The sequence below is a fragment of the Platalea leucorodia genome (genome assembly GCF_965183815.1).
Source record: "Platalea leucorodia genome assembly, chromosome: 17".
NCBI classification, from domain to species: domain Eukaryota; kingdom Metazoa; phylum Chordata; class Aves; order Pelecaniformes; family Threskiornithidae; genus Platalea; species Platalea leucorodia.
In genome coordinates, this window is record NC_138839.1 from 8410139 (window position 1) to 8427124 (window position 16986).

The 16986-nt window shown below is 53.7% G+C and overlaps 3 protein-coding genes across 9 annotated transcripts in view; all 3 read right to left on the bottom strand.

The window, feature by feature from the left end:
• Positions 1-1914, bottom strand: part of LOC309598406 (dolichyl-diphosphooligosaccharide--protein glycosyltransferase 48 kDa subunit) — a 30242-nt gene extending 28328 nt beyond the window's left edge. The window contains exon 1 of the mRNA XM_082328929.1: positions 1813-1914. The gene's annotated coding sequence lies outside the window, so the exon portion shown is untranslated. The remainder of the gene's footprint in view (positions 1-1812) is intronic.
• Positions 737-4631, bottom strand: SH2D5 (SH2 domain containing 5; the record flags this gene model as incomplete). Its single annotated transcript, XM_082329221.1, is given in 9 exon segments — positions 737-1972; positions 2056-2158; positions 2258-2429; positions 2431-2442; positions 3392-3601; positions 3688-3831; positions 4108-4182; positions 4302-4382; positions 4548-4631. Coding segments are annotated over 9 exon segments (1200 nt in total). The 3' UTR covers positions 737-1653.
• A 362-nt stretch (positions 4632-4993) lies between these two features.
• The window catches only part of HP1BP3 (heterochromatin protein 1 binding protein 3), a 28278-nt gene continuing 16285 nt past the window's right edge, over positions 4994-16986 (bottom strand). Inside the window, exons 8-17 of one of the 7 annotated variants that reach the window (XM_082328939.1) lie at positions 15760-15914; positions 14904-14994; positions 14058-14217; positions 11363-11474; positions 10179-10388; positions 9247-9472; positions 8602-8835; positions 8063-8249; positions 6796-7122; positions 4995-6662 (exon numbers count right to left, since the gene is read on the bottom strand). In XM_082328939.1, the coding sequence (XP_082185065.1) occupies positions 8818-8835; positions 9247-9472; positions 10179-10388; positions 11363-11474; positions 14058-14217; positions 14904-14994; positions 15760-15914 (972 nt within the window). In that variant the 3' untranslated portion in view covers positions 4995-6662; positions 6796-7122; positions 8063-8249; positions 8602-8817. Of the gene's footprint in view, positions 6663-6795; positions 7123-7819; positions 8250-8302; positions 9473-10178; positions 10389-11362; positions 11475-14057; positions 14218-14903; positions 14995-15759; positions 15915-16986 lie in introns of those variants that run through there. The other 6 variants (XM_082328936.1, XM_082328940.1, XM_082328938.1 and 3 more) reach the window with 6 other exon arrangements.

The following is a 16986-nucleotide window of genomic DNA, read 5'->3' on the forward strand; positions in this document are numbered from 1 at the left end:
GCCGCTGCACGAGCGCGAGAGCACGAGGGCTCGGGATCGCGAGCGCGCAAGAGCGCACAAGAGCGCGAGCACGCGCGCTGCAGCTGTGCAAGCGCGGGAGCGCACGGGGGTGCGAGCGCACGGTGCGGTTACGCAAGCGTGTGCACGCACGAGACTGCAAGTGCACGAGCGCAAGTCCGCGAGGGTGCGTGTGCGTGGGAGCACGCAAGCGAGCGCACGAGCGTGCGCGCGTGCAGGCGAGCGCAGGAGCGTGCATCCTTGCACGCAGCGCCGTGGTGAGGGAGCGGGAATAAAATGCCGGCAGCAGACCTCTCCTCCGGTAGCACGACAGCCGTTTATTGCCCGAGGCGCGCCGTACGGCCCGCCGGGCGCGCGCGAAGCCCGCGGGAAGGGAATGAATAAATAAGGCAGACGGCAGCGATTTAAAGCTCAGTGGGGATGTTGGGGGGAGCCGGGCCCGAGCGGGGGGCGGCCGGGCCTAACCCCGCTCGTGCTGCACCCCAACCGGGGCGGCGGGGGCCCAGGCGGCCTCCCCGCAGGCGCTGGCCCCGCCGCCGGGGTCCCGCTCCTCGTAGCCGGGGTTGCGGCGGCCGGGGGCCAGGCGGCAGAAGCAGCCCCCCGGCGCCGCGGAGTAGTGAGCCAGGAGGGCGGCCACGCTGGCGAATTCGGCGTTGGAGTGCTGCCGTCGGCGCCGCCGCAGCCGCGGGGAGAGAGGGGAGAGGTGAGCCCGCCGCGGCGGCCGGCGGGCCTTGCCGGGGTGCCCACGTGCCCGTGTGCGGTGCTCCCGTGCAGCTGCGTCCCCATGCACCCCTGAACTGAATGCGCCCATGCACCAAATGCACCCATGCACCAAGTGCACCCATGTACAGAAGCACCCGTGTACTTGTGCACCACGCACCCACAAACCAATGCACCTATGCACGGGTGCACACATGAATCAAATGCGCTCCCACGCCCATCGCACCCGTGCGTGCACGTACTGATGCACCTTTGCACCGTGCATCCTCACACAGCTGCACCCTGGGCAGTGTTCACCCACAACCGAAATGCACCCGTAGCCCGTGCGCCCGTGAGTCACACGCACTCACACCAGTGCACCCGTGCACCACGTGCCCATGCGCAGGCGCGCTCGTGCACCCACGAATCAAACGTAATTGCACACCAAAGCACGGATACACCCACGCACCCGCACCCATTGGTGCCTGCGCACCATGCACAGATGCACCCATGCACCCACGAATCCAATGTGCCCATGCACTGATACCCCTGTGCACCCATGCACAGATGCGCCCGTGCACCGATGCAACAATGAAGCAAACGCCTCTGTGCACCCATGCACTTAGGAAACAAATGCACTTTTACGCCAGTGGACCCATGGGCTGATGCACCCATCCACCTGTGCACCGATGCAACCACCCGTGCACCCCTGCATCAAACGCACGTACACACCAATGCATCCATGCATAGATGCACCAAATGTACTTATACAGAGGATCAAATGCACGCATCTGTGCGCTGATGCACCAGGGCACCCATGCACAGATGCACCAATGCACCCATGCACCAAATGCACTTACACAATGCGTCAAATGCACTTACACCCCCGGTACATCTGTGCACCAGTGCACCCATGCACAGCTGCACCAAATGCACTTACACCCCAGCGCATCCATGCACCAGCACATCCACGCACAAGACACACCAAGTTGCACCCAGGTGCGACCGTGCACCACCGCAACCATGAAGCAAACGCGCCCGTGCATCACGTGCCCCCACGCACGACGCCCCCGTGCCCCCGCGCAGCACCCTCACCTCCACGCAGAACCTGCCCTGGTGGGTCCTGAAGAGGCAGTAGGGGACGACGCCGCAGGGCGCCCGCACCCACAGGCACCAGCGCTTGGCCAGGCCGGGCTCGGGGCGCAGGAGGAAGGCGCCGGGGACGTCCCGCCGCAGCAGCGCGATGCCGCCGTCCCTGGGGAGGGGACGAGGCGGCGGGTGGGCGCAGGGGAGGGTGGGGAGGGGACGGCGAGGAGCGGGGCGCTCCTGCGCGCTCACCTGGCGATGCCGGCGAAGGCCCACACGCTCTCGGCGAGGACGCTCTCGTTCTCGGGGAGGAAGGCCAAGCTCCTCGCCCCTTTGCTCTCCCATCCCGCCGCCGCTGCGGGAGCCCGTTAATCCCCTCTTTGCCCCAAAAAACCCCACGAAATCGGGGTTACGTGTTCCCCTTCGTGCCTCAGTTTCCCCTCCGGGCACTCACCGGCATCGCGAGGCGGCTGGTGGAGCTGGCTCTCGCCCCCGCAGTCCCGGTAAGCCCCCGAGCGCAGGACTTTGCTGCGGATGGCTTTTTTGCGCACCAAAACCGGGGAGCAGTAGGGGTTCCCCGGGCGCCAGGCGCCAGCTCTGCCCTCCGCCTCCGGCCGCCGCTCCTGGAGGGTGGAGGGGCTGTGAGGGGGGCTTTGGGGGTGCTTGCTCTGCGAAAGGTCATGCGAAACACCATGCACAAAAACGCTATACAAAAAATGCTGTGCAAAAAAAAAAAAAAGCCGTGCAAAACACCATGCAAAAAGTGCCTTACAAAAAACTACCATGCAAAAAAATGTCACGCAAAAAATGCTGGGAAAAAAGAGGCCATGCAAATCAGCATACAAAAGATGCCATGCCTAAAAGTGCTGTGCTTTGCAAAAAATGCCATGCCAAAAACACCAGGCAAAAAATGTTGTGCAAAAAATGTTGTGCAAAAAATGCCGTGCAAAAAAAATGCTGTGCAAAACACCCTGCAAAAAAACACTGTGCAAAAAAGTGCCATGCAAAAAATGTTCTGCAAAACACCATGCAAAATTGCTGTGCAAATAAATGCCGTGCAAATACACCCCATGAAAAACACCGTACAAGAAAAGGCCGTGCAAAACGATGTGCAAGAAGAGGCCATGCAGGATGGGCCTTGCAAAATGCGCTGTGCAAAAATGTGCCATGCAAAACGCCGTGCAAGAAAAGGCTGTGCAAAACACTGCGCATATACCGCTGTGCAAAGAAATGCTGTACAAAGAGGACATGCAAGAAAACACCATGCAAGACAGCATGCAAAAAAGTACTGTGCAATAATGCGTCATGCAAAACACCGTGCAAGAAAAGGCCGTGCAAGAAAGGCCAGGCAAAATGCCGTGCAAAAAATGCCACGCAAAAAGCGTCATGCACGTACCACTGTGCAAAGAAATCCTATGCAAAATAAAGGCTGTGCAAGAAAAGCCATGCAATACACCATGCACCAACCTGCTGTGCAATAACGTGCCATGCAAAACGCCATGCAAAAATCCCATGCACAAAAACGCCGTGCAAGCAAACGTCGTGCAAAGGCCCGTGGAGCAGCAGCACCCTGGCAGGGTGCACCTACCCCTGCGCTCAGGTTGCCGAGGCCGGCGGGTGCAGGCAGGCGTCGGAAGGAGACAAGGGCGTTGACGTTGCGCGACACCTCCTCGGGGTTGAGCGGCTCCCGCAGCACCCCGGCCCCCGGGGGCTCCCCCTCGCCCGCCTGCTCCTCGGGGTGCGCCAGGAGGTAGCAGAGCTGGAAGGAGCGGCAGAGCAGGAGGTGCAGGGTCTGGACCTGGGGGAGGCAAAAGAAGTTGCGTGCAAATATTAAAAATAATAATAATAATAATGGTATTTGGGGGGGGTTGTTGGGCCACGCACCTCGCCCGGGGGCCCCACGAAGAGGTGGCAGAAGAGGGTGCTGGCGGGGCTGCGGGGATTGCGGGCCACGAAGGCGAACTGGCGGTCGGCGTGTCGCCACGTGCTGTACAGGATCCGGCGCAGAGCGTGCGCCATCAGCAGCGTCTGTGGGGACAAGGTGGGGGGGGTCACCGGGTCCCAGCACCCCTGGGCCCCCCCGGGGTGCAAGAGGTACCGGGGTCACCCCTGTTTGCGCGGCAGGTTGCAAAGCGGCAAATGCACGGCAGGTTGCAGCCTTATTTGCAAATACAAAGCAGGTTCCCAAGTGAAAAGCAATGCTCGGAGCGGTGCAACCCCCCCCAACGCACCTCTCCAGCAGCACCCAGCCCCCCCAGCACCCATGCCCCCCCAGCACCCATGCCCCCCCCCCAGCACCCCTACCTCCCCGTCAGCTCCGTAGACCTTCAGCCCCTGCAAGCTGAACCTCAGCACCACCGGCCTCCTCCTGGGGCAGTCCTGGCCAGGAGAGATGCAGCATTGGGGGGGTCCAGGCTGTGGCGCCTGGGGGTCCCCCCCACCACTGGGGGTCCCCCCCCCCGTTTCCCGGTGAAGGGGAGCGGTGGCGGACGCCCGACCTTCAGCGCCCGCAACTGCTCCTCCAGCCGCCCCGCTTGCTGCTGCAGGTCCAAGTCCTCCACCGCGAAGGAGCCCACGTACTGGAGAGGGGGGCAAAAACCCACCCGTGTCAGCAACAGCCCCCCCACGACGCTGCAATTGCCCCCCCTGGGGCAACTGGACCACACCGGGACGATGGTTTGGGGGTTCACGGGGATGCACCCACACCCAAACCTCATCTCGGGGTCCCCCCGTGGGTAAATCACCTCCGCCGGCTTGGCGATGCCCCGGGCTCGCTGCTGGGGGGCCGCAGGATCCGGCCCCCTCCCGTTGGCCGGCTTCTTCCTCATGGCAGCGGGATTTCGGGGCGAAGGCTGGATCAGGATGGGGTTAAGTGCCTCCGGTGTCGCATCCGAATGATCCGAAGCCACCCAGGGTGGCGGAGCGGGAGCGAGCGGCGGGAGCCCGGATCTGGCCCCCGGTCACGGTCCCTGCGAGGAGGAAGGGGACAGACACAACCTGCCCCCACCGTCCCCCCGTTTCCAGCCCCGGGGAGGTGCTGCGGTCCCCGTACCGTGGTCCCCAAGTCCCGACCCCAGTGCAGATGTCCCCAAGTGCTGGCCCCGATGCAAGGGTCCCTCCGTACCAGCCCCAGGAAAAGGGTCCCCAAGTCCTGACCCCAAACCCAAGGCGAGGGTCCCCATGTCCCCACCCCAGGCATCGCACGAGTGTCCCCACATCCCACCTCCAGCACAAGGGTCCCCCCTGCGACCCCCAAGTGCCACGCAAGGGTCCCACAGCCCGACCCCAATGCGAAGGTCCCCGTGTCCTGACATCCTGACCCCGAGCGGGATGCGGGGGTCCCCGTGTCCTGCCCCTGCGCACTGCGCGAGGGTCCCGTGTCCCTGCCCCGAGCGGGATGCCAGGGTCCCCACATCCCGACCCCAAACGTGACGCACGCCGTCCCCACATCCCAGCCCCGAGTGAAACGCCAGCGTCCCCACGTCCTCACCCCCAGCACGATGCCCGCGGTCCCCGCGCCCCGAGCATACGGTCCAGACCCCAAGCAAGGTGCGTGCAGTCCCACAGCCCGAACCTCGGTGAGTTTTTGGGGTCCCCCCCATCTTGTCCCCCTCCCCAGTGCTCTGTCCCACTCCCCGTCAGCCACGCAGCACCGAGACCCCCCGGCTGTCCTCCAGGGGCGATCCCCAAAACACCACCGACGGCGACAGCAGGTTTGGGGGTGCTTTTTTGGCCAGAGCGCCCACCGAGGGATGCGCCCGGCCCCTCTCCAGCCACCCCAGAGGGGTTTTGCCCTCCGCAGCCCTCAGCTGGGCTGAGACCGGTGCAACTTGTGTCACCGAGGCCGCGCCGCAGCCACCTGGGTGCAAACACGGGGGTGGGGGGGGTCCGGCCGCTCCAAGCGCATCCTAATGGGTGGTGGGGTCCCTATGGGGTCCCCCTCCCCTTTGCAAGCTCAGGGCTGCCCCTCTCCTTTCCGGCACAATTTGGGGGGTCTCCCCCCGAGCCAATCCGCAGGCAGGCAGCCCCCAAGCCCCGCCCCCTTTTTCCCACGCTCCATTTCTCAATGGAGCCCCCCCAGCCCACCGGCCACCCCCAAGAGAGGGACGATGCCCCTAAGATGTGGGGGGAGGGCGTGACACCCAGCCACCAAGCATCCCCAGGGCCCCCCATCCCGCCGGGCCCCCGCCTGGCTCACAAGCGGCTCGCTCGGATGGCTCCGGAGAAAACGCAGGCGAAAAATTCCCCCGTTCCGGCTCTCGGCCTTCGCCGGTTGTTTTCCTTCCCCGGGTGGCTGCTCCGGCAGCTCCCGCCGCGGCGCAGGGATGCTCGACCCGTGGGCGTCAGGCCCTCGCCGCCAGCCAGGCCCAGGCGAGCCCGAGCCCACGCCGGGCACGGGGCAGGCAGCGAACTCTCATTTCCTGCCTCCGATCTGCTCGTGATGAATCACTGCAATTTACCTCCCCGGTTTTCTCCGTTTCTTGGAGCGACGGCGAGCAGAAACGCTCGGGCTTTTTGGAAAACGCGGCTGCAACAGATTTTTTTTTCCTCTTTTTTTTTTTTTTTTGCCCAGCGGAGAAGCGATTTCTAACCCTGATGCACACACGTGTTCGCTTGCTCGTCAGCCCCTGCCCCAATGCTCAGACCCTTTTCACCCCAATTTCTGAATTCCCCGGGGGAGTTTTGCCCACCGCTATCTGCGTTCACCAGAGGAAAAAAAAAAAAAAAATAAAGAGGGGTGGCTCCGACCTCGCGGCAAAGCGGCCATGCAAACCCAGAGCCTCGGGTCCCCAAAATCCTCCGGCCGGCCAAATCCACGGGGCCGAAGCGAAAGCTGCCCCCAGCCCCAGGGATGGCTCCTGGAAAGGGAAAGCAAACGGTTTGGGGAGGAGATGGGGTCAAACCCTGCGAGGGTGCATCCAAAAATCCCCGTCTCGCACCCCGGTGCTCCCGAGGGTGCAAGGAAAAGGGTCCCGACAGCGGCGTTCAAACCTTGGGTCGCCGCCAGCGCCGGCTGCTTCGAGACGCCGCGAGATGCCCCGGCAGAGCCCGCCGGAAGAGTCGATAGTGTAGAAACGGCGGAAAAAAAGAAAAAAACCAGGACAGATGGGGCTGAAGAAATAACATAACGGAGCCCAGTCTGGCCAGGAAGCGGAGACTGGAGAAGAGCGAGCGGCGGAGCCGGCACAAACCTTCCCGAATGCCGGGGGAGCTGCCGCTCGCTCTGCCGGCAATGCCGACACGGGCTGGAGACGTTCCCATTCGATCCCGGTTGCTGCTCCCGGGAACGCGACACCTCCAGGGTGGTGAGGATCGGTCCTTTGGATTAAATACAACCAGACCCGCGGCTTTTTTTTTGGCTCGGTGCGCAGAAATCACCTAATTAGCAATTAAAGCCACAACCAAAAAGAGTTTGGTGGTGACCAAGGGAGCTAATGGCTGGTTTTAGCACAACGCTCCAATTCGAGGCGCCCCGCAGCAAAATTAAGCCGTGCTCACGTGCAAAAAATCACTTATCCAGACCAGCGTTTTAACAAATACCCATGGGGTTGTTGGTTTGGGAACGTCATGGGGAAGAGGGAGGTTGCAAAATGCCCCACAGCTGGGCGAGGGCTCCTACATCCTATCGATGAGAGAAGCCGTTTCTCAAATTTGGCTCACCGTAGCGCTGCCTGGAGGAAAATGCCGACAAAACCCACTGTTTCGGTACAAGCAGCCCTAGGAAAGAGCCATTAACTAATGTTTCTAATTGCTTACATCCCTGCAGATTACTCTTCGATCGGGGCTTTCACTCTCCCAAGCTGTGATTTTCGTTAACCTGCTGTTTGCACCCTCGTTACAGGGCTGGGAACAATTTAGGTCATTTCTATAAGAATTTTTTAAACTCCCAGTTGTTAGAGGTAGCACACTGGGATGGCAACTGAAAAGAATAAATTCAAATAAGGCTATTTTCTCCCTTTTTTTTTTTTTTCATTTTATTTCTAGAGGTACTTCCACTCCTCTCGGCACGGTAGGTGCAAAGCTCTTTCCAAAAGCACGTTAAGTGAAAAGACCGTCAGGTCACACTCGAATCCTCGCCCTGTCCAAGGGAGGGCCGGGGACGTGGCGGAGCGCGCGTTGAACGCAGGCGCTGCTCCGTTGAGCAGGGCAGAGGGGGGAAGATTTCAACTGGTCTTTTTTGTCCCTGCTGGCTGCTGATGGGGGGCACAGGGAGAAGAGGAGCAGCGAGAGGTTCAAACTCCGCTTTATTCTCACTCACCTTTGTCTCCAGAGAAAACGGAGAAGAAAAAGGTCACAAGTTGGTCCAACTACAGAGCTTGGCAGGGGCTCAGGCTAAAACAGCCCCACTCTTTCACGCTGGCAATGTACTTTTAACAAAGATTTGCCTCTGCAGCAATCCACGGTGACCGTAATTCCCTCCTCTCTACATTTCCAGGAGGAGAAAGCTGTGGCGGGGAAGAGAAAGGACACACAAAGCAGGCCTGGAATCTAGTTTCATTTTATTTTAGCAAACTGCATGTTCTTCACTTATCAACATCTCTACTTTAGCAATCGTATAGCTCTCCAACTTCTCTTTAAAAAAGGGTAAACAAGAGGTGACAAAACTCAGGCTCTTCATCTCTTAAAAACATTTGAAAGTTGGATTCAAGAAGACTTTTATATATTTTGGTTTTAAGGTAACAGATGTGGCGTGGAAACACTAATTCAAATCACCCGCCTAACGGAGATCTACCCCTCTTGGAGGCTTCAGACGATCAGTAGATGCTGCAGCCTCAGTTTACTGAAGATCTGACTCACCGTCAAACAAACCTTGCTGGCCTGAAGGAGCCGAACGCGCCACTTCCTCAGCCTGTCGCTCTAACGGCCGAGCAGAAAGAAGCACCGCCGGGACTCAGTGCAAGTGCTGTATATACACTGCTTCTTCACAGAAGCGTTAAGGACCTCGTCATGCAGGGGATCTAGGGAGGACTCTTCTGCCGTTGTACCTTCTCATTAAGAATCACATTCCCCCAATCATCCTGTTCCTGCTGTCTAAAGATATAAAGATCTTCTTTGAAGAATTTTTAAAAGCCAACCCTCCCCCCCAAACCCAAGAGGAACACCGTAAAATGTACAGATTATATATGTCCTAGAAAAGTCCTAAAATTATTGCAGAAACTAAAGATGACTTGTTCCAGGGGAGGGGCAGGCACGAGGCACAGCATTGAGATCTAACAAATGCTCGGGTTGGTTTGATTTAGTTTTCAGCTTTTTCCCCATCATTCAAGAAAAAAAAAAAAATTAAAGAAGTGTTTAAGCATCAGAACTAAAATACAAATGCACGTTGACTTATAAAACAAGATTGTGGATTTGACCATGGGATTCCCTGACAGTGGAAAAATTTTACTTTTTTGCCCGGAGAGATTTCCTCATGGTGGATTTGCCCTTGGCAGAGGGTTTCACCTCCTTCCTCCCGCTGGCTGCTGGTTTCTTGGAAGAGCTGCCACCAGAGGGTTTCTTGATGGCCGGGGCTGCTGGTTTGGCTTTCTTAGCAGGGGTTTTAACCTTGGGAGGGGGCTTTGCTTTCCCCCGGTGGGCTGCGGGGGTTTTTCTTGGCTTGGGCTTGGACTCTCTTCGTTTCATCGGAGGGGCCCTGCTCTGTGATTTTGGAGGCGGCCTCTTCTGCATCCTGTCAGAAAGAGACAGCACAAGATCTCAGTGGAGGCGCAAATGCTACCCAGAGCAGAGCTGCTGGCGTCAATTTGCATAAACGAAGCAGATCTTGGCATCCTTGTTCTTTACCACGGGTGTTCCTTTATGCAGCAGTACATCTCATTAGCTAAATCCCCAAGAGCAAGAACTCCTCTGGTGGATCTTGCCACGCTAAGCACTTCTCAACAACACAGTGCTCTGCCAGTGAGGTTTCGAACTCCTTCGTCAGGCATATAAACATACAAATAATGACAATCAAAGGCAATTGTCAGAACAATTAAGAGACCTAAGCACTATCTCTCCTCTCTAAATGGAATTTTATTACTTAACAAACACCACTTATCTTAAATCCATGTTCTGAGGAAGGCAGGTTTCATATCTGGCTACAGAGCTGCAAGTAATACTGTAGGGAAAAGTCTTCCTAAGGAAACACTTAATAAATACAAAGAGTCCCATGTGAAATGTCACGCTTTCATAAAGCACAAAAGGCGACTTTAGGAGACTAAAATCAATACAAAGAATAAATACAGGCTCTCTTCTCATCTGGAGGATAAAAGAGGGAAGCTTCAAATTATGGAATGGGGGAGATCATTATCTCTGGAGCAAGGCATAATTAAAAACTTCTTCTTCTAACACCTCGGAGCAATGGCCTTGTGGATAAATAACCACACCAAGAGACAAACCTGTGCGCTCTACAGCTGTGAGTCACTTTTGTTTCATCCAAAGGAGCCCATATATCTCTCATGCTGCCATACCTCTTCTTTGGTGGTGGCTCCTCCTCCTCAGACTCTTCCTCTTCGGATTCTTCTTCCTCCTCGGATTCCTCCTCTTCTTCCTCATCAGATTCCTCAGAGTCCTCGTCCTGTTGCTTCTCTGGGTAGAGCACATCTGGGCTACAAGAGGGTTCTTGTCAGAGCATGACCTACTTCTAAGGATACAACTCCAAGGTCAGCAAGCCTTGGGTAATCCTGGCTTTCATCAGGCACCGCTGCCCACCCGCCTGTAAGGTTCCAGCTTCGAGCCTACTCCAGAAATACCCCCAAGACTTCTGTGGCTGCCGCTGTCCGAAACCAACGTTACTTAGTCTCTGCGATGGCAGAAGTGTGACAGATTGTAAGTCACCAGGAACGCCCCAGCCCTAAGGTGCCCTGTCTCCAGTTCTCTCCTCGTTGCTCCTTCTGTGCAGACACAGGAAGGCAGACAACAAAGGGACAAGATCAGACTTTGGTGACTCTGAACGCGGGCTGAAGCCACCGAGGACTTGGTATGTATGCAATAAAAGAAGGTGGGAAGCAGAGATTTTAATGACTATGCTGCCATTTGGCTCTTCATGGGACACTAAGTCACCATCCCTGGGCTCCACACAGCCCAGCACAATATACACTTCGCAGCAGGAGAAGAAAGGCTGTTTTAGTCTCACAGAAGCTAATCTAGGTCATCTTCCCTCCTCCCACCTCTCCTCCACATCAGCATTAAGAAAGGCAAACAGCTGGGTCCTACTCTTTATGAGCATCCTTGCATTAAGCACAACACAATCTACCTGCTCATGCGAGTTTGTTTTAGCATGGGAACACTTAAATAGCCCCCATCCTGCAAAAAAAGCATCGCCACAAATATCAAGCCCAATATTTTTGTTGCCCTTAAAAGCTTCCCTTGCTAATGAAGTCAGCTTTACGTTCACTCACAGTCAGACACCCAAGTAATGTCATTATCTGCAGTATGGGTGATGATGTTGTGGTTCATCAGTTATTAAACCCTCCACAAACTTGCCTGTAAATAGGAGGCTGGCCTACGAACTTCAGCACTGCTATCTGGCTGAACTATCTGACACTTTTCTTGAACATCGTTTTACAGTCAAGCTCTTTACCTAGGATAATAAGGGAAGCAAAGCTGAAAGGTTCCACTGAAGCCCTTTCCAGAAATCTGCTCCATCCAGCCATTCTTCTCACATTTCTGCAGGGTTCTCTTCAGTAGATGCACTGTGGGGGGGGGGGGGGGGGGGGGGGGGGGGGGAATCAGAGAAAGGTTGTGTTACTATCTTTATCCACTTGTCTAACCTTACTGCTCCCTGCAGCGCCCTCTGAAATCAGAGATGGAGTCAGGATGAAGTCTCCTTTGCCCAGGACACCTGCAGGGGAATGAAACAGCACTGGAGACCCGAGACTCGAGAAGACATCACCGTATGCTTCCTTCTGCACTCAGCAAAGAGCAGCTGCTGTGTGTAAGACCCAGCTAGACCACTGCGTTTAGAAGTTTTAATAGGTCTTATTTAAAGGGAAATCCTCTTGCAGTTAATTTTTAGAAAGAAGATACAAGTGTTTGTTCCTGACCACGTAGCAAGTGTGGTTATAAATTCTCCAAAGGAAGAAGTCAAGAACAGTGCAGGTTTTTGATGGCACGATCAAGGGATCCTCCTTTATAAATGCATTCAACAGTGCCATGTAACTACTTCTGTCCAAATTTAACCCAAGTCTCAGCTTTCTTCAGCCTGTTCTCCAAAGTGTTTTTTAAAATAAAGTCTTTACCCTGCTTTTGCCCTCCTCCTGTTCCAAATTTCACATGTGCTGCATCTTTCCCTGTTCTGTGTTTTTTCTTTTAAAGGGAAAATATTTGGTCTAGAAATATGACAAATGCACTTTTGATTCCAGTCTTCTGTTCCATTGTGCACTGTGTAAGAATTGTAACCGAAACTGCGCAAGTACAGGGGATCTTTGTCTCTGGCAAAGGGCTGACGTTGCTTAGTCAGTTCAAAACCATTTTCAGCTTGAATTAGAGGGACCGTTTACATATTTAGCTCCCTCCGAACCAAGGGAAAAACAAGGCCTGCCCTCAAGCACATTCCAAAGAGGTTCACTTGAAGAATGGAAAGAGAAAAATCCAAAGAAACACGCAGGCTGAACCGTCACCCGTATCTGTTCTGTACGATTAATGCGAAGGCATTCACTCCAACCAATTACTCAACGCTCCTGAAACGGGCTTTTATCAAGAACTGACATTGCACAGCAAGAGAATCAGTTGGGACAGCGCCACACCTTCACCAGCTTACAGGCTACCTCTGCTGAAATGCTTTACTTTGAATGGCACTGGAAGAGCTTCCACAGCTAACTGAGTTGATTGTAGCCATTAAATCACGAGCGTTGCAACATTAGGATTGTCATAGTTCAAGAACTCTTTAAAAACCCCACACTTTTATGAACAGGAGCAGCACATAAACCATAAGGCTGTGTTTGCTCTGGGTACCAGAGATCAATAGCAGCACGTAAAGGATTTGACTCCAGTCAAGTCCAGTTATGAGGTATAAAATGGGGAGGAGTGCAGAGCGCTGGCTCTACAGTGCGTACCCGCCTGCTTTTACATCTCACCAGATCTTCCTCCAGTTGCTCTTAAAACAGAGCAGAGATCATCAAAATTCCTTTTACGTAATGGAAGGAGAAAGAAAACAACAGATTGCAAGCTGAAATTTCCTGATCCGACTTGCAAGACTGACAAGCACTGGAGGCTGGCTAAACACAGGCCTCGAAGGACCAGGGCAATTTCCAGCGGTCCTGAAAATAAATCATGCAAGGGCTTAGTAAGCCTGGAAACTCTCCTCCTTGCCCCAAGATTAAGAAGTCACACTTGACATCAGTCTCGAATTGGCAGAAGGCCTCAGGCAACTTCTTTAGCCCACAATGCTGCGAGGGAACCTGCGCTCCTCTGTATGTCGGCAAGCCCTGCATCAAACAGCCGCGGCGACGCCGTGCTTCAGCTCCAGGTGAAGAGTGCGGGATCAGCAGTCTGCTCTCCGGCCCCGTGTGCTGAGGAATGGCACCCGCACGGTGACACCACAGTAACAAACTGATCTCCTTTTAGGTTTGACTCTAGTGGAGACTGCTGCGAGCTCATCCTGCTTCAAATGACCTCCAGCCTCGGTTAAACAACTGCATCGGAGCTCGGACCATATAATGCAAACGAGCCATTAGAAGATCTGCTTTAAAGTCTCTGTTAGTATTGCTTCTGCTAATGGAAAAGTCAAAACAGACTTTAGTGTCATTCCTGGGAACAAAGACATGCCAAATCCCTTCCCAAATACAGCAGGATTAGTTTCTCTCCTCACTTGCTTGACCTTTTAAAATCAGAGCCAAAGAAGGACCTCAAACAAATCAGTAAGAGGGGTGCTGGTGAATTCTTTATAAGTTAGACGATACAACTTCTCTAAATAAAAAGCAACTAGGAACTGCATTTATGCCAAGCTGTAGCCTTTCAAAATAGAGGGAGACAGATGAAATCAACTTAGTGATTTAAGAACAATGAAGTACTTGAATACTCTTCCCCCTTCCTGGGAACGTGCTATAGACAAGAGAAACGCGCATTATGTCTCAGAAACTAGCCTTTGTCGGGCTTGAAAGGAACTAATGGGAATTAAAAACACTGAGCATCTCTGCAGCACAAAGAGCCGAGCAGCTGTCAGTTCCCCAGCAAGCTCAACGGAATAGTTTAAAGGTGCTGCACAGACACAGCTGCAGCTGCAGGACTCTCTTCCAGCACGTAAAAGAGAAGCGTTACACAGATCGGTACTTTACCCTGGAAGTTGGAGTTGGTCCCTGGGTGGTTTTCCAGGATATACTTCTTCAGCGCTGTGGTGGAGCAGGTCTTCGGTTCGTTCATGGCCGCAATAGCAGACAGGATGGCGTCTTCCATCAGAGTCCCACCCAGCAGGGGCTTCTCCCCTGATTTCTTCAGCTATTTTCCAAGGAGGAAGAGAAAAGCATCAAGACAAAATTCTCCCAAACCAGGTCAGGACAAGCTCCTCTGCACCAGGTGGGTCGGCGCTCCTGCATTAGCACAGATACGTTTTATATTAAAACACTGCACAGGGAACGCTGCTCTCCCAGCTTTAATTGGGAGGACAGGCCTATTCAGTCAACCGGCCTGGAGTGCTTTTCATCGGTAACACATTGTCCTAGTCCCCAAATACACTGCAAGGATGTGGCAATCTAAGGGCCTGTCACTCAGGGAAGGGGAATAAATCAGATCTTCCCATCCCACAGACCAAATGTACCCAAGAGACTTCTACGGCATAGACATGAGAAAAAGACGTCGCAGACATCTGGGGTACCTACTGCACTCACAATTAGTGATGGAAAGGAAAGCTTACCCCACCATCTCCCCTACTGTGCTAGTGAGTCAGAGCTGAAGCAGCGTGTGGAGCACGCTAAGCAAGGAAGGCGGGGGGGTCTGCTCCAGAAATGTAGACCAAGAGGAGAATAAGAGTCCTACCGCTTCATAGTTTGACAACTCCTGAATATGACAGGCTGCTAAAGAAAGGTGTACCCAATGAAACTCGGGGAGGGGAGAGGGCGCGTTAACTTATATCCAAGGCTTGTGGTCAGTACAGTCAACAAAACAAGATGAACTCTGGCTCTGACCTGGAATGTCCCAGACGCTCCCTTCCCTGTGATCTGCTCTAACTGGCCCTTCTCTACAGCTCTCTGCAGGGCATTCTTCAACAGCTGGGGTCTGAAATACAGGAGGATAAAGCTTTACTGACACACGCTGACAGCTTAAATAACAAACAGAGAAACAACGCTTTATACAGAGTGTGAGCAGAGCGGTACTTACAAGTGGTACCTGCCTACATACAGACATTTTAAATGGAGATCTGTCAGCAAGTGCTGATTACGTGAGAAGAACAACGTAAGTTAGCGGAAATTCAACTGCAATGCTTTCTCGGTGTCACTGCGTATCCAGAAACAGACAAGCTTCACTTGGAAGGATTTACTCATTTTGAAAAGCACGTTTGGACTCAGTGGGCAGTGAGTCAGTCAGCTCGCAGACAAACAAGGGACTGAGCACAAGCCCCTGTAGGAGGTGACCCATAAGGTTCTCCTACATTTTCTTCCTCCCCAAACCTTGACCCGCTCCGTATGGGCAAACTTAAAGATTACTGTGCCAGCTAAAGCATCCAGAACCAAGTGGGGCAAGATCCCAGGGAGAGGCCTTCACATCCAGGCAGCTAAAGGGATCTGGTTTTGGTTAAGGGCGGAGGTGCGTAGAGCAAGGCTGATCTCGGCGTCAGGAACAAAGATTGGGTGTGGAGGGATGCAGAAAAAGGCAGAGCTTTTCCTCAAGCCTTCCTGCAGGCTCTACGACGCAGAGCACCACCTGCCTGCTGCCTGCTGAAACACTGAACCGAATCACCCTGACGTGAGGCAAAGCCAGAGGAAGGCTGCGTTTCACCGCTCCTCTGCAGCTCTGCTGGCAAAAGCGTACTCCTGCACCTACCTTATATCTACTTTGAGTTTGGGGTAATACTGAGACACATATTTCTTGATCAGGCTGTAAGAAGCTTCCTTCGGCTCACAAAGGCGGGTGAAAGCCAGCGGCAGGATATCTTCCAGCTTGACTTGTTGCTCCGCAGTCGAAGCGGAAGTGCTTTTCTGAAATACACATACTTTTACGCATCAGTGGGGCCTAAAACTCTGGTTTTTCTGAACCAGCAATGCACAGGTGGGGAGAAGTGCTCCTGACACTGGCCACAGATCTGGAAAATCAAATTCTGTAAGGCAGTTCTATGAATTAACAATTCCAAAAGTTTAGCAGTTTAAGTAAAATCAAGCAAATTTGGCTGGAATTTTCATAGGAGTCTTCGGAAAGCTTTACAAATATAAATTGCTGAGTATTTAACAACGTCTGTATTTGTAATGGTTTCCTTCCTGTTTCTATAGACATTTTCCTCTCCTACCCTTCAATGAGCCAGGTGAAAATGATTCAGGCTGACACGAAATGTAAAAACCAAAGGCAAGACCTGTTTACACATGTCAAATCTTCCCAAAAATGAACACCTAAACAGGAGCGCATTTTTTTTTTTCAGATGACAGAGTGAAATCTTGATTGAAGCCAATGCTCCCTTCTGAATTTTCCTCCATCCCTTTGTCACTACGAGAAGGGGATGATCAGGAAAAAAAAAATGCTCTGTTCTTTATACAGAAAAGACAGTGGGGAAATGTGCTGAAGTTTAATGATTTTGATACTGAACAGCAGCTTTGCAAGCAGTCAAACGGGTGAGGGTGCTGCTCACCCAGACAGCTGCTCGACTGCTAGCTGAATTCACAGAAAACAAAAGCAAGCTATTCGTTTTGCTGCGACACAGAGAAAGTAACTAGGAACAAAGACACCGATATGCTGCAGACAAGAAAAGTGATGTGTTAGCTGGTATCAGGTGCCTTGCTCAAACTTCTCGTGGAGCCAGTGAGCTCTATTTAAAAAGAAGTTACACTGCAATTAGTTTCCTTCAGTGCCCTAGTACCAAGTGTGTCACTGTTTCCTTCAGTTTTAGGACTTCTGGTCTCCCCAGTAGCCAAGAGATAAGCACCAAGGCGTTACAATACTCTCTGGGTTCACCCGTCTAAGATGCAAGGGGATCAGCAATTCCAGCTAAGCATTTCGTAACTGCAGTGTTAGAAATGTGTTTCATACACCCAGCACAGCAGGGACAGTGGTGCTGGAACC